The 26,770-nt window shown below is 42.9% G+C and overlaps 1 protein-coding gene across 1 annotated transcript; it reads left to right on the forward strand.

The window, feature by feature from the left end:
- On the forward strand, positions 1–26,770 carry OTULINL (OTU deubiquitinase with linear linkage specificity like). The gene is made up of 8 exons (XM_045565950.1): positions 1–146; positions 18,109–18,268; positions 18,356–18,387; positions 18,493–18,584; positions 19,353–19,502; positions 21,535–21,663; positions 24,744–25,013; positions 25,817–26,770. The coding sequence occupies exons 1-8, from the start codon at positions 83–85 to the stop codon at positions 25,988–25,990; spliced, it is 1,071 nt and encodes a 356-aa protein (XP_045421906.1). The 5' UTR covers positions 1–82; the 3' UTR covers positions 25,991–26,770.

The raw sequence follows: 26,770 nt of genomic DNA on the forward strand, positions 1-26,770 counted from the left end.
CGAGCCCGGGCGCCGGCGGGTGGCCGCTGCGTCTGACCGAGCCGCCGGCCGAGGCTCCGCGCCCGTGCAGCGCGCGGCCGGCATGGCGGCGCCGAGGAGCCCCCCGCGGGCGCGGGAGCAGGAACGGCCTCGCGCCTCCGCCGCAGGTGGGCCCCGGGCGGGGCGGGGTGACGCGCGGGGCGCGGGCCGCACCTCCACCTGCGGGTTGGAGCTGCGTCGGGCCGGGGGTCGCAGGGGACTACGGAACTAGCTGCCCTCGGGGCAGAGCGGTTTAGGTCGCCTGGCTGGGCGGGAGAGGCTGGTTGCTGGAAGGAAGAAACCCTCCGTACGCGGGGGGTGGGGGTCCCACGGAGCCGCGGGGCAGCCCGGGCGGGGGCGGGGGCCGGGGGCCGCCGAGAACTCGGCGGGCGTCGGAGGGAAGTTGCCGGCTTTCGCGCCTTGCCGGCAGAGGATGTGGCGCACACCTTCGCAGGCTTGCTAACGACAGAGAAAACGCGGGCTTAAAAAAAAAAAAAAATCCACCCCGGACAAGAGCAGCAGCAAAGTGTGGCAGCAGGTCGCGCTCGCAAGTCCTGGGTGTCGGCGTCTCTGCCCTCTGGCTTGGTGGCTGGGCCCTCGCCCGCTTAGCGGGGAGGGTGCTTCCTTGGCCAACTTCAGGGAAGGTGAACGTGGCCGCCTCGCAGTTTGGAGGGAACGCATTCCCGTGGCCCGGCAGGGGTGTGAGCCCACTAGGGAGTTGTGCGGGGCCGCAGGTACTGCAGCGTTTGTGGGAAGTTGTCAGGTGCTAGGAATGCTTATTAATTGCCCTTGGCCCAGCAGGAGCTTTTAATTCACACAGCAAGCACCGTTCTGGGAGAAAGGACATGAGGTGTAGACATCATTCTGCCCAGGAGTGTCTAGGTAGAAGTCACAACTGCTCTGTCCTCATCCAGAAAAGAGGGCGTTGGGCTAGCCGATCCCTAAGGCCCCTCCCAGTCTACAATTCTGTGATTGAGTTACCTCCCACACTCATTTTTCAACCTTTCTGCACCTTGGGTTATTATAGAATTAGCTAAATATTTCCTGTGGGTGTATTCGTTTGAACTTTTTATTCTGTTATTTTTTTTTCCCCTCCTCCTTGCCTTAGTTTGGCAGAGAAAGGAAAGTTGGAAATCGGGGTAGGAGCACAGCTGGAAAAAGCTGGTTTGGGAGGTAGAAAGGTGCCTACTCCCGGCTTAATCACCGGTAATTTTTCCTTTCTCTGCACCAAGTTCAAGGCGTGCCAGCGCTGTGAGCCTAGGGAGGTGAATTCTTTCCAGTTGTGGGACCTGCAGTTGGTGTGCAGCAGAGGAAGACTGTGATTCAAGGATCAAGTTATGGAAAACTTTTCTTCTCCAAAACATAACCTCTGAAGGCTTAGGAGCATAATTCTTCTTCTTTGCCAGTTATGTTTGGCCAAAAAACAAAACAGTTTTAAAATCAATTCCCAAAGCTAAAATGGGAACAGCTTTCTTATCTACTACCTCTATTTTGGCCAGAGAGAGACCGAGATTAGTTTTTGAGAGAATAGCAAGTAGTACCAGGTAACATTTGACAGTAAAAGCAAATGGACAACAGAAGAAAACCCACAGAAGAGGTAGGGGTGGAGTTTTTTTGGTGCCATATTTTTACTCTTTCTTGTTGAAAGTGTTTGGATTTGGAGAATCATGGACTAAGCACCTGTGCACAATATTACGGCAAAGACACTGTCTGAATCAGAATATTAGGTGGGGGAAGAGGCATTGAAGATCATTTAGTGCGGTGCCTGAAGCCCAGAGAAGACACCATCACCTATCAGGCAGGGGAGACCTGGTCTTACAGTGTAATAAGCTCACAATTCGAAGGACACTTTAGACTTCCGTGTTTAAGGAGGGAATGTGTGCACCACCCCTCCTCAATTGTCCTGGCTCCTGCCTCGGGCCTGCCTCAGGCCATTAACTGTCCCAATTGGTTCAGCTCTGCTGTGGTTCTCTCCACCACTGCCCATCTCCATTTGTTTAGTGGTGACCTTCAAGTTTTCATCCATGTTCTCCGGAGCCACAGGACTCCTTGGTGGTCCTTAGGGGCTGGCGCTGGGAGAACAGGAATGCTCCGTGTGGAATGAGGAACCTATGGGCCTGGTTCCCCGACTCTAGCTATACTTAGAGCAGCTCTGCTTTTTGTGTTTTATACTGCTATTCTAGGTAAGATTTTGTTTGGGGAAAAGGGTCTAATGCTAAATCAAAAAATTTAACAATAACAGTAATGACTACTTTAGTGCTTCTTGTGTCTTAGCTCATTTGTTACATGTAAAGTGCTTACAACCAGTTGTTCATGGTTCATAGTAAGCACTCAAATGTTGGCTGACGCTGGTCTTATTATTATCACTACCTTATACTATGAAGTAGCTGTTATTTTTATCCACATTTTAAGAAACCACATTACACACAAACTTGTACAAGGTCACCCACCTCCACATAGACTTCTCTGCTAATTCAAAGGTGTGTTCCTCAATAGTCTGGATTTTGTTAATCCAAAGCCATTCAAGTGGGAGTGACTTTATGTATGAAACACATGTTTCTCACCCACCGAAAGCAGTCTTTGGCCTGTTCCCATGCGCAACCACAGGTAGTCACTGGGCAGGCAGGTGAGTTTATCTGGTGAGCATTTCTGTGTTCCAAAGGAGAGTAGGCAAATGGGAACCAATAATGACCCAGTGACTGGCCAGTGGCAATAGAAGCCATGAGAGTGTGGGGTGAACACACTCCCTCCTTGACATGGACTGCCAACGGTGTGCTAAGAATTGTGAGCTTATTCTAGATGAAGTGCCTTCAAGGCCTTTCTTTGCTCTCAAGGAGCGGAACAAGGAATAGAGGGGGCGCTGGTGGTGGGTAGTGCGTACCCAGGAGAAGAGGAATGAGTAGCTGTGGTTCTTCTGTGTGCTAATTGTAACCTTAAAGAGAAATATTTTCCTTCTTTAAGAAATAGTTTGAGGGCTTAGGGGAAAAACACACTGCAGCAAAAAACACATGCATGCAACAGAATGCTTAAAACCAAATGCTCCATACATAGTTGATGCATTTTTTGCTGCCTGTTGACCCCATTTTTATTCTTTTACATTTCTGTAAAAATGAAATAATTAAATACCAAATAAAATGTAATTTCTGGTGCCATATGTTTTATCTAAATAGAAATCTTGACTGGTACAATTATTAACTTGAAAATGACCTTTTACCTGGCTCAGGTCCCAGGTAGACTTAGCTTCATCTAGGAGACGTTGCTGGTTCCCCAGAGTGGGGTGGGTGCCCTCCTTTGTGCCTGTAGCACCCAGTGCCTGTCCCTGTCACAATAACAGTGGGCATTTGAGTTCTCTTTATGGTGGTGGGCATGGAGACATGACCGTAGATAGCCTTACATGATCTTTACGATCACCACTCTTGATGCTCAGAATGGTCACAAAATTTGCTTAAGGTTTCTAGCTATTGAGTGGTGGCCAGGATTCAAACCCTAGCATGGGACTCAACAAATTCTAACAGATTCTTAACCATCTGCTTGCTTCTGTCTCCTGAAATAGAGTTCTGGCTTCTACCTGAGAGTTCTCCATAATTTCCAATATTACTTCATCATATTTAAGCAGTTCTGAATTAAAGTTGGGTTATCATTTTTATACCGTTGTTGCTTGAGATAAGTCTCACAGATCTGGGTACAGGAGAAGAGAGATTATGAAAAAGTTTTCATTACTGAGCTAAAACTTCCTATATATGTGGTTCCCTATACGTGGCTATTTTAAGTCTCAACTTTTAGAGGAATTATTGAACTACAGGGTGTGCTGTACATAGGGAAAATGGGAAATTGTAGCTAAATGCATCTTAATTTACAAAATATTCATTACGAAATTTTCCCTTTGTATGGAGACCTTTGGGACGCCTTGTAGTATATTTGACCAGAAAATCTTTCCTTTCTCTCCTGTCCATGTGAGTCCCCTGGTAAATGTTCAGTTACTGGGTAAGACAATCTGTTTTCAAAATTGAGGTTGTATACACATTTATTTGATTTGTAATTAATTTAATGGAAGAACATTTAAATGTTACTTCACCATAAATCAACAGGAAAAAGTTTTTGTATATGTTCTCATTTTTCCAATAACCTTTGTTCTAGTAATCTGTGGTCCCCAACTCCCTGGCCCCACACCGAGCCCTCTCCCCCATCCGTGAAAAAATTGTCTTCCGTGAAACTTAGGAAGTGGGGCACAGCAGAGGGTGAGCCTCCGGCTGAGCAAAGGCTTCATCCACCTTTATTTATGGCCGCCTGCCCATCTGTCTGTGGAAGATTTGTCTCCCATGAAACTGGTCCCTGGTGCCAAAAAGGTTGGGGACCGCTGCTAGTAATATTCCATTTTTTCATTTTCCCATTTGATTGGAGCCAGAATAGATGGGTGCCGTCATGTTTAAATTAAGAGGATGATAAAATGTTTATGTTCATTTCTAGGAGACAAAGGACCATTGTTAGTACTGTTGCTTGGATTCCTAGGTAATAAACAAAAATTCGGAAACTGTAGCATGTAAAATTCTGTGCTTGATAAATCTCTAAATTGAGAATTTAATAGTAAATCTTTTGTTGATGTAACCAGGTGACTGTGACATTGAGTGTGGAATTGTTGGATGAGTAGACACATAGTAATTTAAAGTACTTTATTAGCTCTTTCTCCTCTTGTTCTGTTACTGGTTTTTAATGAATATTACAGTTAGTCTTGTAGCTCCACTGGCACAATTGGTTAGCATGTGGTGCTTATAAGGGTTAGTCTTCTAGCAGAGGGAGCAATGATGTAACTGGAAGTCAGTTCATCAAGAGAGTCCTTCTGCAGTTCAGAGAGAAGTAGAATTTCATTAAATGCCAAGGGTTGACTGTCAAAAAAAAAAAAAAAAAGAGAAGCATACCACCCTCTCCTGTACCATCACAGTGGAGATAACCTTCCTCTCTCTCTCTGCTTGGGACAGCCTTGGTGGGTGCAAACCAGTTCCTGAATGGCTCAGGAATGGAGACAGGCATTGGAGTTAGTGGTGGAAGCTTATCGGAAGGTGTGCTTTGAACAATTTGTTTGGAGACTTTTGGGACACGCTGTAGTATATTCGACCAGCATATCTTTCCTTTCTGTTCTGTCCATGTGAGTCCTTTGGTAAATGTTTAGTTACTTAGGAGGACAATTTGTTTTCAAAATTGAGGTTGTGTACACATTTATTTGATTTGTAATTAACTTAATGGAAGAACATTTAAATGTCCTTTTGCCAGGACATAGAGCAGCGGTCCCCAACCTTTTTGGCACCAGGGACCAGTTTCATGGAAGACAGTTTTTCCGCGGGGTGGGGGGTGGTGGACCTCTGCAGCCCAGTCCCTAACAGGCCGTGGACCAATACCAGGGGTTGGGGACTGCAGGTGTAGAGGGTTCTCCGTAGCATTTAGTCTCCCAAGTTTAAGAAAAGTGAACTAAATTCCTTCCTGCCTGGTAATGAGAGAATTTATCCCTAGGTCTTAGAATAATGCCTGGCACATTGGCAGTGTATGTTTTGACCTGTGGCAAGAAGGCCTCGCAGTTAGAGGAAAACTGAGTTCTCTATGTCTTTCACATCAACCACTTGGACAGGTGGAAATGCAGAAAGGCGGATGGGAAGGCGGGGTGGGAGCATGGCAGGCCAGTGCCGGTGCAGGCTGAGTGGAGCCGGCCTGTGCTGGTCAACGGGTGAGATCCACTGTTTGTCATTTTACTTGGCATTTACAAAATGAACTTGGAGGTCAGTTTGTAGCGGAGGATTAGTTGGCCACACAGCTTAAAATGGAATAGGAATAATTAATATAAATGTTGGGACCCTCAGTCTTGTACCTGAGACAGTGCAAGTCACAGGTGTATCGATTTCTTCCTATGAGCTATGAAAAGTCATTTGAATTAAGAGCTTATTAGATCAGTTCTATCCATTATATATCCCTCCATTTTGTTTTTAAAAATATTTGTTAAACTCAATTTGGGGTAGTTAGCTGCTTGTCCTGATGGAAGGCTTGTACAGCCCATGCTTGTTGCTCTTCCTTGCACTGTCCTGCTCTTCTCCCATATGTAATCAATTCATTCATCCCGAGAAGGTACGGTCCTCCCTCTTCCTCCCTCCAAGTCTCCTCAACATTCCTTTGTTTTGTTTTTCTCTCACCGTGTTGTAGAAACTGGCCCCTTCCATGGAAGCCTTTTGCGGAAAAGGCTCTTTACCACAACTGTGCTTTCAGGTTGACTGGCTTAACAGGTCTGTGGACCCGAGCACGAACTTCTGACATTTGCCAAGATCTTATGTATGTTCTGTACATACTTAGGGCATCTTTCCTATGGTGCAAGCTTTGAGTACATTTTGAGTTTAATTGAACGTCAGTTATTTCACAACTATTTCAAATCCTGTGCCTTGTGCCCCGACATGACTGTCCCTCCAGCATAACTCTGAAACGTGTTAAAATAAGGAGGCCTTTGGAAAGCAAAGGCAAATGGCAGTTAGTGGCCTGGCCTCCTTGTGTGTGTTCATAGGGGAGGAAGCTGAGGTCCAGAATGGCTCAACTCTCTCGGAGACCAGACCTGAGTTCCTGCCTCCCTGAGTTTCCTCCTCTTTACCCTGAAACCATCCTGCTAGGTGACCACTTCACATTCTCACTTCCTGCTTTATATTTACAGGGTATAATTAAGGGAAGAGAAAATGCACTGGTGGTTCATTATTCCTGGTATACATACGTTAAAAGTCAGAAGGGACCATCAAGGTAGAGGCTGTTAGTTGGATTAGGTATGGTGCAATAACAGAGCAACCTCAAATAAGTGAATGTGTTTCTTTCTCTCACATCAAAGAGAGGTAGCTCCCCAGGCTTGGGGTGGGCTCCTTCCACTTCATTTGTCCACTGTGCAGGGCTTCCTTGCCCACTGTCACCTTTTGGCACAAGATGACTGCTGGAGCATCATTCATCACACTCACACTGCAGCTAGTAGGGAGGACGAAGGGCAAGGGACACACACACACCGCTCCTGACAGGCCCTTCTGAAAAGTGCACTTCTTGGCCAGATTTCACTCACACAGCTATACCCAGCACCCAGGGAGGATGGAACCAGCCTTTATTCCAAGTAGCTAAGTGCCCAGCCAAAAGTCCAGGTTCGATCTTGATGGAAGGAGGAGAGAGAATAGACTCTGGGGGAATCTGGCAGTCTCTGTCATGGGGACACATGGACTGGATCCTGACTACTTGGAGTCATTTCATTCATTCAGCAAATATTTATCAACTGTCTTCTGTGTGCCTAGGCACCAAGAACGCAGAGAGAAAACAGAAACGGCCCCAGTCCTTAAGATGCTTACTGTCTACAAGGGGAGACAGACACTAGTCAAACACAAACACAATTGTATAAACTGTGACAAGTGCTGTGAAGAGGACACCGTGTGCTTATGAAAGAGGAAAAAGAGGATTTGCTCAAGCCTGGGGGTTGGGAATGGTCAGAGAAGTGACGTTTGAGCTGAGAGCTGGGGAATGAGTGGAATGAACTAGGCCACGGGTGGAAGAAAAATGTTCCAGACAGAGGGAAGAGCACGAGCAAAGCAAGGCGGGGAGGCAGCAGTGAGCTATTGGAGGAACTGAAAGCTGTTTGTCCTCTTGGTGCAAGAGGAAGAGATGACAGAAGAGGGAGGGGTGAGGGTCAGGCCGAGAGGGGCCCTGAGTGGGTGACCAGCCATCCCCACTTGTCTGGGACTTAGGGATGTGCCGGGATGTGGAGCTTTCAGTGCTGAATCTGGGAGAATCCCAAGCAAACATGGAGGAGTTGGCCACCCTCCCTGGAGGCCACGTTAGTGGTCAGGTTCCTTTCTTCATTATTGATTTCAGAAAAGTTCATTTTTAGATAGGCATATCTCCCTCCATAGAAAAATAATTGACTAGTGAAAGTAGCCCCTCATGCTGGCCAAAGGGAAAGGGGCACAAAACAGAAGCAACACTTACTTGCAGTTGGATTACTTGACTGATGGGATTTTTGTTTATCTGGCCTGATTTCTTCTAATGGTAACTTTGGAAATTAATTGGCATCTGGTGATATATTTGAGATAACAGAAACGGCCAAGGATAGAGGGTGCCCTTACTCTGTAGCAGTGTTTCTCAACACTGGCAATGTTGGAATCACCTGGGGACTTAAAGACAGCTACCTAGGCCTCAGTTCAATAAATCAAAATCCACAGGTGGAGCCAGGGCTCCATAACAGTGCCTCTCAGCTGTCAGTGTGCATACGAGTCACCTGAGGATCTTGACACAGTGCAGAGTCTGCTTCCATGGGGTTTGAGAATCTGTAGTTCTAAGAAGTCCCCAGGTGGTATTGATGTTGCTGCTCCAAAGACTTTGGGTAGCCATGCTCTATAAAGTTTGGTGAGTTTGCTTTTGGTTTCTTTTTGGGAGAGCAGCCTACAGGCCTATGTCAAGGTAGCTGGGTCTGTGAGAGGAGAAGGTAAAAGACTTAGGGAGGCGGCCAGGGAGGCTTCTGCGGTGGGGCTCCATCAGCAAGATCACACTGAACCCAGTGGGGGCTGATCTGGGCTTCCCAGTTGGTCCCAGGGGTGGGTGGGAGATTACGGCTCAGGCTTGGCTTGGAGCACTGCCTGGTGCCAGTATTCTTGGTTACAGAAGAACCAGCTCCCAAGGCTTCTGGCCAGGCTGGTACCATGACTGATGACCACTTTTTACCTTTCTCGCACCTCGGTAGGGGCCTTTCCAGCTCACACCAATGACTTCCAGTATGCGGGTCTTCCCTACAAATAAGAAAAGCCATGGGGAAATTTTTAAGTCAGGGGTGACACATCCACTGAATATTTTAAAAAACAAACCCACACTGGCTACAGAGTAGAAAACAGAATTAGGGAAGGGAGGCCAATAGAAGGATTAGTAACTACTAGCAACAGTGCCCAGATGATTCTGATTAATGGAAAAATTAGCTGCGGGTTGAAAGTGAAGAGTGGCTTGTGTGAGAGTGTACCTTTAGTCACCGTGTTCGTAAACGATTTGTATTAGGATGTAGAAGTCTAACGTGACAGGCCTAGGAGTTGAGTGAGAGCATGTGCCACGAAGCCCTGGCAGGTTGGAGCAGTGAGCCAAACCCATTGGCATGCAATCCCGCAGGGAGAAACGTCAGGCCTGACTGGGTCTAACAGGCACAGAACTTGCACACGGGATCAGGATAACCACTTGATTCCCACATTCTGAACTGACATGGGAATCAGAGATTTAAAAAACTTTTAGAGTCAGCTCAATGACTGATAAAATCCACATGTCTTAGTTGTATGGCCAGATGGGCTTACTAGTAGTGCTGGAGCTGAACTCACCTCTAAAACCCCAGGCCTCCCTCCCGCGGAGAAAGCGGGTCAGGGATTCCTTCTCTGCAGGCAGGTCTGGAGGGAGAGAAGGGGAGAGGCTGAGCTGAGCATGCCCAGGAGATTCTTCTAAACCTGCCAGTCCGATCAGTCTCTGACTTTCAGGAAGGAGTAAAGGAGGGGGTGCGGGGCCAGGGCCCTGCCTCCAGGAAGGCCCCTTCACCTGGAAACTGGAAGACAGTGAAGATGGGGACATACCCCAGCGCAGTACAGAGGACTTTAAATCGACAGCAGGCTGAATGTGAGGCTATGGCTTTTTGGTTTTTTGTTTGTTTGGAGCTATGTAATATGAATATAATCACAGGCTGCATTAGTTTGAATGTATGGTCTAAAACAGGATTCAGCAAGCTATGGTCCATGGGCCAAATCTGGCCTGCTGTTTGTTTTATATGGCCTATGACCTAAGAGTGGTTTTTAATTTTTCAATGGTTGGGAAAAAAATCAACAGAAGACTGTTTCCTGATGTGTGAAAATTAGATGAAATTCAAATTTCAGTGTCCATGGGTAAAGTTTTATTTATTAGAACACAGCTGCGTCATGTACTGTCTGCTTTCCCTACATAAGGGCAGAGTTGAGTGGTTGGGATAGGGACCCTATGGCTGATGAAGCTTGAAATATGTACTCTCTGACCCTTCACAAAAAACTTGCTGACCCCTGATCTAGAAAGAAGGCGGCACCATGTTGAATTCTGCCCTGGGGGGATCATACCCCCAGGAACTCATTCCCTGTGGAATGAGTTCAGAGAAGAGTGACCTGGACGATGAAGAGACCCCCAAACCATACCCTGTGGGGACTGGTTGAGAAAGTGGGAGATGTCTAACCTAGAAGAGGAAAATATGCAGAGTGGAAATGACAGACTTTCAGAGTTTGTGGTTTTGATTGTTTTCATTCTTGGAAGAGAATTACTCAGGGGAAGGTAGCACGTACAGCAGTTGGTTTCAAAGGGCACTGTGAGACAGAACATGGGGTTCCAGGTCAGACTTCTACTTGTTTTCTCTGGGCTTCAGTTTCTTCACTTAAGAAATAAAATGTGCTCATGACAGCTCCTCAGAGGACCAGATCCACAGTGAATTAAGAGTCAGCGCTCACCTTACTGGTGGTCACAGGCTAGTGGGGGAGACAGTCATGAATACTCTGAACTGGCCGCAGTGGGGATGAAGTGCTCAGGGAACACAGGGGAGGCCTTGGAGAACGAGTAGAATTCCAGCTCCTGCAGCTCCAAGAACTCTGCGATTTCATGAAAGATTTAAAAGGCTGCCATATGCAAAAGGAATCAGACTGTTCTTCATGACCCCAAGTGGTAGATTCAAGTGTGGCTACAGATCTGATCACATCAGCCCCTTACTTAAAACCCTGCAGGGCCTTCCCTTGCTCTTCAGTTAAACATCAGCATCTTGAATGGGATCTTCAGGCCTCCCCAGCCTCCTGTCACTTTCTTCGCTTGGCGATCTCCTGACGGTCCTTGGATCTCAGCTCAGCCTCACACCGAGGGAAGCCTTCCCCGACCTGGTCGAGGGCAGATTCCTGTGTTCCGTCACCTGTGGAGCTGCTGCCTTGTCCCCTGGCATGTTGCCTTCATGTGCTCCATCCCCACTGAGGGTCCATCAAGAGTCCATGCTGGGAGAGGCCAGTCTGTCGTGTTCATCTTGGCACAGCACCTGGCCCACCTGGCTTAATCTGTGTTCATAGAATAATGATAGCTGTTGATCAATAAAGAGGGAAACATTCCAAAAAGGAAATGGACTACGACCAGGAGTGAGTTCCCAGCTGAGAGGTCTGTAAGCACTGATTGGATGACAGATGGTGGGGAGATTGTAGTAGATACTCAGCTGAATGGTTTACATTGGGATAATGCTTTTTTGTTTAATTTTGTTCCAACCCTGTGTTCCCACCACATGTTGGCCATTAGGGTGACTTTTGGCGGTTATTGAGGATACAGTGATTTGTCCAAGGCCCTGCAACTAGAATATGGCAGAATGAAGACAAGACTCCTTTGCTTGTTTTCCCAAACCTATTGTCTCTCTCAGACCAGGGATGCCTGTGCGGTTGGATAAAGTAGTCCTGAGTTCTGTGATTTCACAGAAGGAATTACAACTTGCTCTTTTATAGTACCTTATCCCACCTACAGCTTTTGTGTTCTTATAGTTAGGTGGGTTTTAAAAACACTACACACAATTAGAAAATTAAACTTACCTTTAAGATGTGTCCGTCAAAACAAAAACAAAAACCTCTGAGCTATGATGTTATTAAAAGTACACACACAAAATCCTCAGCGTTTGGTAAGGAGCAGTTTCCTGTTGTGTTTACTGGGACTTTTCAGTTTAACAGGAGCCTCGTGTGAAACGTGCCCCGTCCTGTGGGGACAGTGCTGACAGTGTAAGGAGGTTGCATGACAGGCTACAGTTAAATGTCTGCGGGTCATGACTTTCAAGATAAAACCTTCCACCTGGTTCTCTTCCTCGGTGATACTGATCTTGTAGTTGTTGTTTATTGTACTTTACTGAGTGGAAAACTTGTTTCTTAATTGAACAGCATTAATGCCTCAAATACAAGAGTTTAGAAAGTCTTTTTGCCATTTCAAGGGTTTATTAAGAGGGTGTTTTTTCCTGTATATTTGCCTCATAACTGGTATAAAAACTGAACCTATGATTTTGCAAGAACCAAGACAATTTAAGCCATTCTTTCTCACTGCTGTGCTGACTTCTAAAAATCTTTTGAGACTCCGTGTGCTCCAGATTACTTAGAAACCTTGATGGCCTACGAGGATTGCTCTGTGTGTTTTTCATTCTGTCTGTGTAGAGCTTAATTTATTAGACTAATGTGCACTACTTTGCTTTATTCTCAAGCCTCTGAGTTCCTCAGAATTAAGCAATCCATTCCCACACTGAAAGCTGCCAACTTCTCTCTAGAGCCACACTGAGGCCTAATGAGAAACTAAAGCCTCTGAGACAGGTGGCCTGCCGGGGAGTGGAGGTCAGCCTGCCACCTGGGCTCCAGGACGCGCTCACCCTGGGGAGTGCAGCCGGAGGCTCTGTTTGCCTAGACCAGCTGACCAGCAGCCTTTGCTCTCAGGAGGGCTCCTGCCTGCAGACCAGGGGTTCCCTGAGGGGACAAGTGCATCTTTTCACTTCACCTCCTCCCTGCCGGTGGGAGGAAGTGTGAGGATGAGGTGAGGGGCGGGGAGGAATGCATTCCCAGCCTGTCCCTGTCCTCTCCACTACCATTTGGCTTTAGTTTACTCCTCTATGTGGCACTTCCTGCCCTTGGTTAGAATCACCCGAAAGCCACATTCCCCTTTTCAAAGGGAGCAGGGTTGCAGACACCTCAGATGTGCCGTGACCTCTGCATGCTCACCTCGCCCCGTCTTCCCACCTCTCTTGCCGTGGAGAGAGTGTCTCGCGGTCACTTCCTATTCCATCAGTCTCTCTTCCCTCTCCTGCCGAATCACCGTAATATGCATTGAAGCAGGTAGAATAGGTGTCGTGTTTATTAAGTGTAGTGCTTTTACCTTAAATGTTTTTAGTAAGGTGATTTCACTGTATGTATATGTCTTCGCTTTCTCTGCTACCTCAAACATCCAAATCAAATTGCCTGTTATGTCCTCCTAGCTCAGTCTTGATAGCCTCCTCTAGCTCCCTCAGTAGCCCTTGACCCACACCACCTCTGCTTCAGGGAAGGGAAACAAGCTAGAGGCTGCCGGCAGCGTCTGTGTGCAGAGAGAAAGCGCCGTGGTGCTGGTGCCGGATGTGAATAAGACTGGGAGAGGAGGTAGACGAGGTTGAAGACTGTGCAGCCCCCCTGTGCGGAAGTAGAGATAGTAAAGAATTTGCTATTCGGGACCTGGAACAGCACTGGAGGTTTGGGAGGCGAACTAGATGCTGCTGCGTTTCCATGAGAGAGAGACTGTGACGTCCTGGGAGCCCGGGGCTCCTGAGGCAGCTGCCGTCTGCACAATCACTCGGTTTCCGGCTCTTCAGTGTCTTTTAGTTTTGTTTTCAGGGTTTTGGTGGTGTTTGTTTTTTTTTTTTTCCTTTTTGGTTTCCTGTTTTAATGTTTGAATTACTTTAGCTTTGGGTATATTGTAGAGAATGGAAAAAAAAAACTAAATAGAATTTTACCACAAGAAATGGTGCCCCCGTTTTATTTTTATAGTTCTAGCCAGTGGTCTCCTCTGCCATATATAGTTTGTGTGATCACAGACCAGATTGTAGTTTCAGGTATTCACATTGTTGATTTCAGGAGGTTCTGGTGTGATTCCTCAAGGAAATCTTAACTACTGAGCATGACTTCTGCCCGTGTGGGTTGGGGCCTCAGCATGCTTTAATGCTGAGGACTGGGCATGGGGGGTGCATGAGACCTAGTTAATATACTTCCCAGTGTAGCAGAAGTGCATTATGCTGTGCATACAGCCTCATATAAGCTACCACCCAAGTGGTTCAGTTCAAAAGGATTGAAAAGAAATTTCTTTTTTTTGTGATTCTTGACAGGCATTGAAGAGGATCAAATCCATAATTCCTGGCAACACTTCTCTTTTCTGCCTCTTGCCACCTGCACTTCCTGGAGATCCTTCTTTGCCAAAACTTGCCCCCACCCCCAATCCCTTTTCTTTTTATTACATAGAATGGCTGAATTCATGGGGATGGAATGTTCTCTCCTTCCTGTTTCTCTTCCTTGCAGTCACCGAGCCTCAGGACCTCCTTCAGTGGGCACCCACTTCTGGGGCAGGGAGTTGGGCTGGAGACTGCAGAATTCTCCTTGGCAGGCTGACAGAAGGGGGAGTCCTGTGAGCCTTCTGATGTCCACAATTTTATCCCCTCTCAGCCGTATTTGGGGAAATGAGATTCAACTCAGGAGATCATCAAAATTGTCATTATGATACTATTTTGTGAGGTATCTCATTACGTTGTTTTCTTCTCTCGTCATTTTTAAGTTGTAATCCAGTTATTGGCCCAGGCAGGAGAAAATCTTTTTTAAATTTTCCTTTTAAAGAGTCTTAATTTTACATGCTGTAGCAATACTGATTTGAAGATTTACTCGGTTCCGTAATTCAGAGGCAGGACAGCCAAGTGGTAAAGTGGGAAACTTCTAGCATCATGTCTTTGTCTGTTTTCTGTTGTTACAACAGAGTACCACAGACTGGGTAATTTATAAAGAAAAGAAGTTTATTTCTGACAGTTCTTGAGGCTGGGAAGTCCGAGAGCATGGCACCAGCATCTGGTGAGGGCCTTCCTGCTGCGTCATAAACAGGGTGGAGGCATCACAGAGAGAGAGCAGGAGCATGTGTGTCACTCAGCTCTCTTCCTCTTCTTATAAAGCTACCAGTCCCATCTTGGGGCCCCACCCTGATGACCTTGTCTAATCCTAATTACCTCCCACAGGCCCACCTCCAGTCATCATTATGAATTTGGGGATTAAATTTCCAGCATGTGAAATTTGGGGACACAGTCAAACCATAGCACATTGCATGGCTCCTGTTTTGGGATTATAGCTCTACCTCTTCCTGGCTGAGTCCCATTATCTAATCTTTTTCTCCCTCACAGTTTTCTCATCTGCAAAACAAGGGTGATCAGAGGACTATCAATAAAAATATTAATTAGTATTTTTAGGGTACTTATGGTGGGCCAGACATTGTGCTAAGCTCTTTCCCAGCATTTCCTTTGCTCTGTCTCCTATGTTGTGATTCCATGATGATAATAAGAGCAAACATGCACTGAGCACTCACTGTGTACCAGGCTCTGTTACGTACTGTCTTCATTCCTAGATTCAGAAACTGAAGCTTGGGGTGGTGAAGTCGCTTGCCCCAAATCACATGGGAACCACGAGGTCAGACTCCAGGGCCTCACAGGAGTCAGTGAGATAATCCCTGTGAAATGCTTAGCTCGGGGCTGGCACATAGCAAAAGCTTACATTGTTGCTATTTTAGTTATTGGTGAAGTCATGCTCTTTCCTACTAAAACATTATACTTCCTCCCCTTTGACTTAGAAGCCCCACTCCTAACGTTATGAGTGACAGCTTGTATCGATGCTGTACATGACTATGTGGCCATTGCCTGCTTGCTTACATGTGACCTCACAAGTCCCGCAAAGTACCCCCCGCCCTGCCCAGATGGCTCCCTGGTACCCACGCCAGCACCCCTGTGATTGCACTCCCTCGCCCTTCTTGGCTTGAGTTACTTGTGGGCACATTGGGTAGAGCAAGGCCAAGAGTGCAGGCTTATGTTCTAGGGTTTTTTCCTGATAAGTCTATGATATCACTATTTCTTTCTTGGATTATAGGTGGAGTTTAGTTTTGAGGATGAGGGCAGGATGCTAGGGAAGAGTATGTGTGAGTGGGGAAAACTGTCACCTGCAGCGGGTCCCCCTGGAGCCCTGGGCAGCTGCAGGAGAGGCCCTGTGCTCCATAGAGATGGCCCTGGTTCAGGTGGCTCATGTCGAATTCCTTGAGGAGCTGGCTGGTAACTTACACGAATGCAGCAGTGTAGATGGAGTCTGTGACAAATAAAGCACGTGCCCATGGAGGGGGAAGCAGCCAGTCCCGACTTCAGTGACTGCAAGCCCTCCACGCCCACACACGAATGAGCACCACCCTGTGGGAAGTAGGAGGATGCTCTCAGAGGCCCTTCAGAGAAGAAATGTGCGTGGCCAGTACGTACAGGAGAATCCTAGTCTCACCAATTACTACAGAAATGCAGCCTCAAGGGAGAAATTGAAACCATCTGTATTAAAATAACGTAGAACCATAAGGTATAAATAGAAATCTAAGTCCGTGAGCCTTTTGGGCTGTAACAAAATCATAACCAGTATCGGGGTTTAGGGGAATAGGTGCTCTCCTACCTGTGGTGGAAGCGTCAGCCGACAGAGTTGTTTTGGAAGGCACTGTGCCAACATCTGTCAAAACTAAAAATGTGCACACCCTTTGATCTAGGATTTCCTCTTGAAAGCATCCTTTAGAAAAAGCTGTCATGACTCTACAGCACTGTTAGAAAAGAATATACGCCACAGCATTGTTTGTAAAAGTGAGAAGTGGGAACCCAAGTTTATCAGTCAGGCAGTGCTTACATATAGGACAGTCTGTACTAAAATATTTTGCATTCATTAAAAAGATTATTATAGATTCATATGTTCAGTACTGATTTGAAAAGATGTCCAACTTTAGAATGATGAAAAAACTGTAAAAGCATGTTACATTCCATTTTTTCTAAAAAATTTTTATAGCTACAACAAATTATGTATCACATAGACAAAATTTTAGTTTTCCGTGAATTTAAGGATTTGCTGAAAATATTGCACATGTCAGAATTTTCAGAGTCGGGAAATCAGTCTGAATTAATAAAAATCTAAATTACAGATATAAAGCTAGTAAAGCTTTATGTTTTTAAACATTCATAAAAAGTTTTGCCAAATTTCTAGGTGGGAGTAATTATATAATGATTTGAATAGCTAATCAACTATTCTAAACAGATAAGCACTTGTTTTTGAAAATGTCCTTTTAAGTAATTGTAAATGTATTTTTTTATTTGCTGGCAAATTCTTTCTTTATTGAGAGTGTAAATGCACATCAAATATCCAGATGACAAAAAAATGCTAAAATTGTAGATACTGTTTTAAGTAATTGTAAATGTATTTTTTTATTTGCTGGCAAATTCTTTCTTTATTGAGAGTATAAATGCACATCAAATATCCAGATGATTAAAAAAATGCTAAAATTGTAGATACTGTGTTGATGAGGCTTTTACTATAGTTAATCACTGGAATTTTACTAAATCATGTGCCATGGAGGAATTATTTTGCAATGACTCTGAGGAGATTTGGCCACTATTCAAAGGTCCTCTTCCTCATTTGTACTTCAGCATTTTACACGTCCAAACATAACATAGTGGGGAATCTACTGAACACAGCAAAGTGTTACAACTGCACCCTTTGAGCTCTCTAGGACTGCTAGTTTTCTCTCTTGTCAAACCAGGAATCACAGTATATCTCATAGGCAGTATATCTCTAAATCCATCTCATGACTCTTGTTTTTAAGTGGTCTACTTTCTGGAAATGATGTCTGTGTGCCTGCTGTTTGAGTCACTCATCCTGTGCTGCTAAAGTGATGCCATATGTTATGGGCTATAATGATTCAAAATGATAAAAACGGGCAGAAGTGGATATCGGAGGCATCACTAGAAGCTACCTGGTTTGATTACCTGCAGTGTACCAGGGGCTTAACTGAACCCCTGTAATTGTGTGTGGATTCAACAGAAATTCAGCAAGAACCAAGTATGTGCCTGGCATTGGGCTTCTGCTTAAAAATTTAATTTTGTCTTTCTCTAGCAGGGTCACTATTTTAACCCTCATTTTATAGTCAAGAAAATTCAAGAGAAGAGGAATTAGGTTGCTGTACTAACACAGCTGGATAAAGTAGTGGAAGCAGGTTTTTGAATTCAGGTCTGAGACATTCTGAAGCCCACACTCTTTGTATTTATTATTCTCCTTTAATTTTGTGGAACAGAGATGTTATATGTAATACTGATTATGGGAAGACTAGGTGTTTCTTTAATTTTTGAATACTTTAAAAATATTTATGTAAATCAATGATAGACACTTTACAGATAAAATTATCCCATCTCTATATTTTTCTTTTCTCTTAAAGCAGACTTGGGTAATTGCCTTTTTTTTTTTTTTTTTTTTTTTTTGGTAATTTTTTTAGGAAGTGACCAGGTTCATCACTGGATACTACTTACAAGCCAAGCCTTGGGTACCATCTGGAGACTAGGAAAGGGCTCCGTGATGTTGGCAGTTTCATTTCTGGGGGCCGCCCTCTGCTACTTCAGGAGGCTACATTTATACTTAGGGCATCGGCTGAAATGGTATGTCATTATATCATCTTTAAATTTCGAATATATGCTTGCTATCCAAAGCAGAATTTTGATATTATTGTTCCCTTTATTTTTCAGGTGGATTGGATATCTGCAGAGAAAATTCAAAAGTAAATATTTTCATTCATATGTTTCTTTATTCTTAAGGTCCAGAGGGCTCAAGAAGGGAGAGGAAAGGGAAAATTAACCTGCCTTTTATTTTTTATTTGGTCCAGGGAACCTCAGTGTGGAGGCAGAAGTTGATTTACTCAGTTATTGTGCAAGAGAATGGAAAGGAGAAACACCTCGTGCCAAGTTGATGAGGAAGGTGTGTCTGTTTATGGAGGTTATGGAAGACATAGAATTTGTCAAAATCAGGAAACATTCCATTCTCCTTTGCTAAATCCAGACATCAACCAATACCAAAATGTGATGCAAATAACAATTGTGGCTTTAATTCAAAAGCCAAACAGCTGCTAGACGTTGGCTTTGGGTCTTTTACCTAGAGCTTATGTCTTCAAGGACTTAGGTAGATTAGGCCTATAATTTAGGAAACTTGATCATTGTGCTCTTTTTGGCTATCTCCTGGCCTCTTAAACATCTGCATGTACAGTGGAGACTGTCTTTGAAGGGATTGTGCACCCTGACATAAAAATATTTTGAGGATTTTTAGAATTTTCCATTAGACTAATCATGATAAATATTCCCAGCAGTGCTGCCCAATCTTGTCACTAGCAAAAGGAAAAAAAAAAGTGGTGTGTGGTGGGGAGGCGGAGGGGGACATTTAAAGTACTCCTTAACATGGTCTTAAAAGTATATAGTATTTTTCACTGTGGTTAGGTTGCATCTATTATGTGCCCAAAGTGATCTACCCTGGTCAATCCATCCAGGATTTCTCATCTAAAATATCATGTCACAGACCCTATATACATGAGAGTCACTTTAAAATTACATGTGGTCATATTCATAATTTATCATTGTTTCTGTTGTCCAGTTTAGTTGGGAGGAACACCTCACTGAAAATGCAGTGAATTCACTTTCTTTATTCTCTTGTCCAGTGGAATTAATCAACAACTTTCTCTTTTCATACTATTAGGCTTATGAAGAGCTATTTTGGCGGTATCATATTAAATGTGTTCGACAAGTCAAGAGAGATAACTATGATGCTCTCAGATCAGTGTTATTTCAGATATTCAGCCGGGGCATCTCCTTTCCATCATGGATGAAAGAAAAAGACATTGTTAAGGTATGTCTTCACCCTGGAAACTCAGGAAATGTCATGTTGACAATCCGCAACTCAGAAACTCCTGGTCTTTGGGTGGCTTTGTGCTCAGGGGATCATGAGATTAAAGAAACTTTTAGAGGCCATTTAACCCAATCCTCTATCTCTCATGTCAGTTTGCAAATAAACCATCTCAGAAAGATAGTCGTGCTCAGTGTTCCTTTTTTTTTTTTAATGCCACTATCTTTTCTTGAGGGGTTCTGTCTTTTTTAAGTAAGGTAATGTAGTAAAATTCACTTTTTCACTCTATAGTTATGAGTTTTAACAAATGCATACAGTGTGTAACCACCGCCCAAACAATTCTCTTGAATACCTTTGTAGTCAATCCTTCTCCCACCCTCAGCCCCTGGCAATCGCAGATCTGTTTTCTTTCCCTCTAATTTTGCCTTTTCCAGAATGTTATATAAATGGAATCATCTAGTACGTAGCTTTTTGAATCTTCCATCTTAGCATAATGCATTTGAAATTCATCCATGAATTCCTTGGTGAATTTGTAGTTGGTCTTTTTTTTACTGTTGAGTGGTGTTTCTTTACATGAATGTAACAGTTTGTTTATTCATTCCCATGGAATGTTGAAGGATATCTAGATTGTTCTCAGTTTTGGGCTACTATGAATAAAGCTGTTATAAATATTCTCATATGGGATTTTGTATGAACATTAGTTTCCATGTCTTTTGGGTAAATACCTAGGAATGAGATTGCCTGGTTGTATGCTAGGTATATGTTTAACTTTATAAGAAACTGCCAAACTGTTTTCCAAAGAGGCTCAGCCATTCTGCATTCCCACCAGCAATGTGTAGGAGTTCAGTTGCCCCACATTCTACCAGCATGTGGTATTGTCAGGTTCTTTGTTTTTTTAGCCATTCCAATAGGTGTGAATTGGTATCATTGTGCATTTAGTTTGCATTCCCTAATGAGTAATGATGTTGAGCATATTTTAGTGAGCTTATATGCCACCCATATTATCTTCCTGGAGAAATGTCTGTTCAAATCTTTTGCCCATTTTATACTGGGTTGCTTTTTTTGAATTATTGAGTTTTGAGAGTTCTTTACATATGTGGAATATAGTGCTTTATCAGATATGTAATTTGCAGATATTTTCTCCAAGTTTGTGGCTTGTTTTCTTATTTTCTGAATGTAAGGTAGTACATTCTTGATGAGTAACCTTAATTTTTATTTTGAATGCAATATTCATAATCTAGGATGTATATTTAAGAATGGAAGATCAAAGAAATATAAAGCACATGTATTTAGAGGTACATGGGTTCTATTTCCTTAATGTCTTTTATTTAAACTTGTTTTTATGAGTTCCCTTTCATCTAGCAAATGCTTGTCGAGTGTGTGCAGTGTGCTAGCCCTGTTGCTGTTGCTGAGGACAGAGATACAAACATACACAGAGGGTTGTATGGGCTCAACAAGCTGAGTTGGGTAGGAAAACATATTGGATACCTACAAGGGATTAGATTCTTATATACGCCACAATCTTATTTGATCCAAACAAAAGCCCTATAAAATGGACAATATTATTCTTAATTTACAGTGGAGGATGAGGCTGAGAGTTGAAATAATCCATGCTGGTTAAGTAATCTCCCAGCTGGTGAGTGACAGCTAGATTTGAACCTTAGAGGGCATCATTCTAAAATCTGCCTGTTTCCTGAGGTACTATACGACCCTAACATCATTTGGTTGAAAATAATTTCTAAAGGGCTACAGCTGTGAAGTTTGGTAAGTATTTTATTCAAAAAGAATATTTCTATGGACACAATTCTTTATTTAGGTTTTTATCACTTGTGATATTATGAAATAAGAATATGATCTAAAAATCACTTAATCCACAAATTAACAAAAGACTATATGCTTTTTACTTAACTGTTGTTATAGTCCTTTTAAATGGAGATTGCTAGATGAGATGAGACGGTGTGCTGTGTCATATTTCGAGTTGTGTGTAGTAAACGTTGAGATACTAATCATTGTTGGCATCTGCTTCCTTTTCAAGCTTCCTGAAAAACTGCTGTTTTCACAAGGGTGTAATTGGATTCAGCAGTACAGTTTTGGTCCTGAGAAGTATACGGGTTCAAATGTGTTTGGGAAGTTACGTAAATGTGTGGAATTATTGAAAACACAGGTGAGTGTTTAGGGGAAATAAGGAGAAAAAGACTAAGAAGAAAAGCCTAAATCCCAAGTATAGCCAGTTTTCTCTAATATCAGGCATATCATTCTATGTTAGGAAAGTAAGCAATGCAAGCAGAAATGCTTTTTCTGGTCACTAATGATTTCCTTTCCTCGTTCTTCTTTCCCCTTCCAAGTAATGAATGACAGCAACATTGTTCTACCTGATAATTAGGCCTCTTATAGGATAAGGAGGCTTCTATGGGGTAGCCTGGAAACCTTACCAGTCATATACCTTTGTTTCCCCAGAAAAGTGTGGTGCAAGATCCAGACAAGGTGTTCAGAAATGTTTTTCTGGAATGCACCTATTGATAACTGGAATGGCACAGATGTAATAATTTGACTAAGTTCTTCCTGCCTTTTTTATTATTTTTAATTATTGTGAGTACATAATAGTTGTATGTTTTTTGGGGGTACATGTGATGTTTTGATACAGGCATACAATGTGAACTAATCAAATCAGAGTAATTGGTGTATCCATCACCTCAGGCATTTATCATTTCTTTGTGTTAGGAACATTCCAATTCTACTCTTTTAGTTATTTTAAACTATACCCTAACTTACTGTTGATTAGTCACGTTGTTGTGCTATCATATATTGTTCAGTCTAACTATCTCACTATAATTTGCACTCATTAACCACCCCCACATTATCCCCCCTTCCCCACTACCCTTCCCAGCCTCTGGCAGCCATCATTCTACTCTCTGTCTCCATGAGATCAATTATTTTTAATATTAGCTCCCACATATGAATGAGAACATGTGAGATTTGTCTTTCCATGTTTGGCTTATTTCTTTTAACATAATTGTCTCCAGTTTCGTCTATGTTGTTACAAATGGCAGGATTTCATTCTGCTTGTGGTTATAAAATATTCCATTGTGTATATGTATCACAATTTCTTTATCCATTCATCCATTGATGGACACTCAGGTTGATTCCAAATCTTGGCTATTGTGCATAGTGCTGCAATAAACATGGGAGTGCAGGTATCTTTTTGGTATACCGAATTACTCTCCTTTGGCTGTATACCCAGTAATGGGATTGCTGGATATATGGTGGTTCTAGTTTTAGTTTTTTGAGGAACCTTCATACTGTTCTCTGTAGTGGTTGCACTATAATTTACATTCCCACCAACAGTCACGAGGGTTCTCCTTACTCCACATCCTCCCCAGCATTTGTTATTGCCTGTCTTTTTAATAAAAGCCATTTTAGCTGGGGTGATGTGATATCTCATTGTAGTTTTGATTTGCATTTTTCTAATGACTAATGATGCTGAGCATTTTTTTATATACCTGCTGGCCATTTGTATGTCTTCTTTTGAGAAATGTCTATTCAGATCCTTTGCCCATTTTGATTGGATTATTTGATTTTTTTTCCCCTTGAGTTGTTGGAGCTCCTTATATATTCTGGTTGTCAATCCCTTGTCATACAGGTAGTTTGCAAATATTTTTTCCTGTTCTGTGGATTTTCTCTTTGTTGACTGATTTCTTTGCTGTGCAGAAGTTTTTTAGCTTGATGTGATCCCATTTGTTCAACTTTGCTTTGGTTGCCTATGCTTTAAGGATGTTACTTAAGAAGTCCTTGCTCAGACCAGTGTCCTAAAGCAATTCCTCAATGTTTTTGTTTAGTAGTTTTCATAGTTTCAGATCTTAGCTTTAAGTCTTTAATCCATTTTTTTTTTCTTTTTGAGACAGAGTCTCACTTTGTTGCCCGGGCTAGAGTGAGTGCCGTGGCGTCAGCCTAGCTCACAGCAACCTCAAACTCCTGGACTTAAGCGATCCTACTGCCTCAGCCTTCCGAGTAGCTGGGACTACAGGCATGCGCCACCATGCCCGGCTAATTTTTTCTATATATATTTTTAGTTGTCCAGATAATTTATTTCTATTCTTAGTAGAGACAGGGTCTCGCTCAGGCTAATCTCGAACTCCTGACCTTGAGCGATCCACCTGCCTCGGCCTCCCAGAGGGCTAGGATTACAGGCTTGAGCCACCACACCCGGCCTTTAATCCATTTTTTATTTGATTTTTGTATATGGTGAGAGATAAGGGTCTAGTTTCATTTTCTACACATTCTTTCTGCCTTTTAATAATGACACAGATTTTGGATAATTTGGAATGAATCGTGAGCCTACCATCAGCTAGGTTACGTTGGGTAATATCTTAACCTTCCTGAGCCAGGCTTTTCTTATCTGGAAAATAGAAATATGAATAGTGTATACCCTGTACGGATATTCAGTGACTTAATACACATCAAGTGCTTTAAACTGTGCAGGGTACCTGGTGAGTGTTACAGAATGCTGGCACTATTCTTTTCTGGAATACCCTTTGTATAACTCAACTATCCTAAGCAGTTTTAGAAAACTGATTGCTTATTACAAGTAGGTGGTACTGTTTTGAAAAAATATTTTATTTAAACTAATTTGTTAATGTAAGTTTTATATAGGTGTGTATATATGTATGTGTCTACATATGTATATATATGTATATGTGTCTGTCTTAGCTTGGGCTGCTATAACAGCCATATAACAAAATACCATAAACTGGGTGGCTTAAACAACAAACATTTATATTTCACAGTTCTGGAGACTGGAAGTCTGAGATGAGATCAGGGTGCCAGCAGGGTGGGGTTTTGGGTGAGGATCTTCTTCCTGTCTTATAGACAGTCATCTTCTTGCTGTGTCCTCACATGGTAGAAAGAGGCTTGTTGGTGTCTTCTTATAAAGGCACCAATTCCATTCATGAGGGCTTTTCCCTCATGACATAATCACATCCCAAAGGCCTTACCTTCTAATACCATCACTTTGGGATTAGGGTTTTAACATATGAATTTGGGGGAGACACAAACATTCCATCTGTTGCAATATACTTGTGGTTTAAAAAAAGGAAATAGTGCCAGAAGATAAAAAGTAAAGAGTTAAAAAGATCCAGTCTCCTCTATTAATCTTTGGATTATTTTATAAGCACTTTAAAAATTACGCATTGGTGTATATAGTCATCTTTACCCTTCTAAATTTCACTTTTACATCTGTGTTTTTAGTGGACTGAATTTAATGGAATTAAAGATTATCACAAGAGAGGTTGTATGTGCAACATCCTTTTTTCTGATGCCATTCTGGAATATAAACTTTATGAAGCTTTAAAGTTCATCATGCTATATCAAGTCACTGAAGTTTATGAGCAAATGAAGACGAAAAAGGTCATTCCCAGTCTTTTTAGACTCTTGTTTGCCAGGGAGACATCATCGGATCCTTTGAGCTTCATGATGAATCACCTGAATTCTGTGGGCGACACGTGTGGACTAGAGCAGGTAAATGGGGTGGAAGAATCACGTGTGTTTGATTAAGGATGTTATGTATTCAGCTACTTGAACACAAAGGTGTTTGGGGGTCACTTACAGCCGTGATATAACCAACTGGACAGAGGTGGTTGGTTGATACTATTGCCCCTAGAATGAGGAAGGGAGGAGTAATAACCCTCATCACCCTGTGCTGGTTGCTCTGTGTCTCCCCAGACCTGGCAGAGAGAGCAGCCAGTTCTGGGAGCCTTTCTGACCTCTGTGCTGCTTTCTCAGATGATAACAGGTTCTCTCACACAGAGGTTCACCAGGAAAAAGTCCAGCTGGAAAATGAGATACCATCGGGAAAGCATTTGGTTACCTATTGCAGATAAAATAGAAATTAATTGACATTTTCTTAAATCCAGAAAATGCTTTTATCCCCATAGGAAAGGGTTTCTTTTGTGTTGTTTTGCTTTCCCAGAGGGTGAACAAAATTATCTAACGTTTTTGCACAAATTGATTTAAAATGATAGGTTAGAAAACAGTGCAGTTTTCATTGTGAGCGTTCCTTTCTTTTTCATTAATTTTTTTTATTCAAATAGCTTTTTCCTGTGATTTCTTCATGCTAGTCTCAAGAGATGTTCCTACGCTTGTCCCCTTCCTTCCACACAATGGACATTTGTTCCTAGCTCTGTGCCCACTCAGTGGTTCATGGGTAGGTCTGTCAATAGTAGATTATTTCATAAACTGCAGAGGAACACTCCCCCCTGCCGTGGTGGGAGGCAGGAATTTGAAAGCGTGTAGTTGTGACCTCTCTTTCATCTCATCCCCAGATTGATATGTTTATACTTGGATACTCCCTTGAAGTAAAGATAAAAGTGTTCAGACTGTTCAAGTTTAACTCCAGGGACTTTGAAGTCTGCTACCCAGAGGAGCCTCTCAGGGAGTGGCCAGAGATCTCCCTGCTGACGGAGAACGACCGCCACTACCACATTCCTGTCTTTTAAGTCTGCTGGGGCCAGGTGCCCGCACTGGCCAGTGGCAGTGGTCACACTTGAAAGTAAAGTATTTCTCTAAAACCAAAGCTACCGTTTCAGCCATGGAAGGAATTAGGACCTTTTTCTCCACAGTCACAGGTATACTGCAGGGAACAACGCACGGATGGTTTGCCTTTATTTTTCAGTGATTTCCTCCAAAGCAGCTGCACTGAAACGTTTGGGGGTTGGTCATTGGACCTTGTCCAAAAGGGATCTGGTCACTTGACATGATGGCAGGCCTTTGAGAGCACAAGGAAGTTTAATATGGACAACAGGAGGAAAGCAAGAAGAAAGCAAGTAGGGAAAAACAGCTAACATGGAGAGAATTTATCCTTTACGTTCTTCATTAAAAATCTTATTTTTGACTGATTTTAGATCATCATAAACATGGGCTTATTTCATAAGCATTACCTTCCCAGGAGTCTTTGTTGTATATTAATTTTCTAGAACTACTTGATTAACTTCAAAATTATGTGTATGTGTGTATATATACATATATGTTTACAAAAACACATGTATACATGTATAGTTTCTATATATACACATACATGTAGACACACAAATAACCACTACTTTGTAATGTTGTGCAGTTTGTTTTAGATCTCTTTACATTTTTTTGTTACTGCTGTATCTGGCCAGCTTAATAGGTTTTATTTAGACAAAAATAAATAAATTCCGTAGATTAAAGCAACTGAATGACAGTTATTGAACTGTTGGAAAAATATTAAACTGTGGTCTATTTAATGTGTA

Source organism: Lemur catta, chromosome 12 (genome assembly GCF_020740605.2).
Source record: "Lemur catta isolate mLemCat1 chromosome 12, mLemCat1.pri, whole genome shotgun sequence".
In the NCBI taxonomy this organism is placed as follows: Eukaryota; Metazoa; Chordata; class Mammalia; order Primates; family Lemuridae; genus Lemur; species Lemur catta.

Coding starts and splice junctions, on each gene's coding strand:
- OTULINL (XM_045565950.1), top strand. CDS start 83: ATGGCGGCGCCGAGGAGCCCCCCGCGGGCGCGGGAGCAGGAACGGCCT. Junction 147..18,108: donor GCCTCGCGCCTCCGCCGCAG/GTGGGCCCCGGG, acceptor TAATTTTTTTAG/GAAGTGACCAGGTTCATCAC. Junction 21,664..24,743: donor TGGAATTATTGAAAACACAG/GTGAGTGTTTAG, acceptor CTGTGTTTTTAG/TGGACTGAATTTAATGGAAT.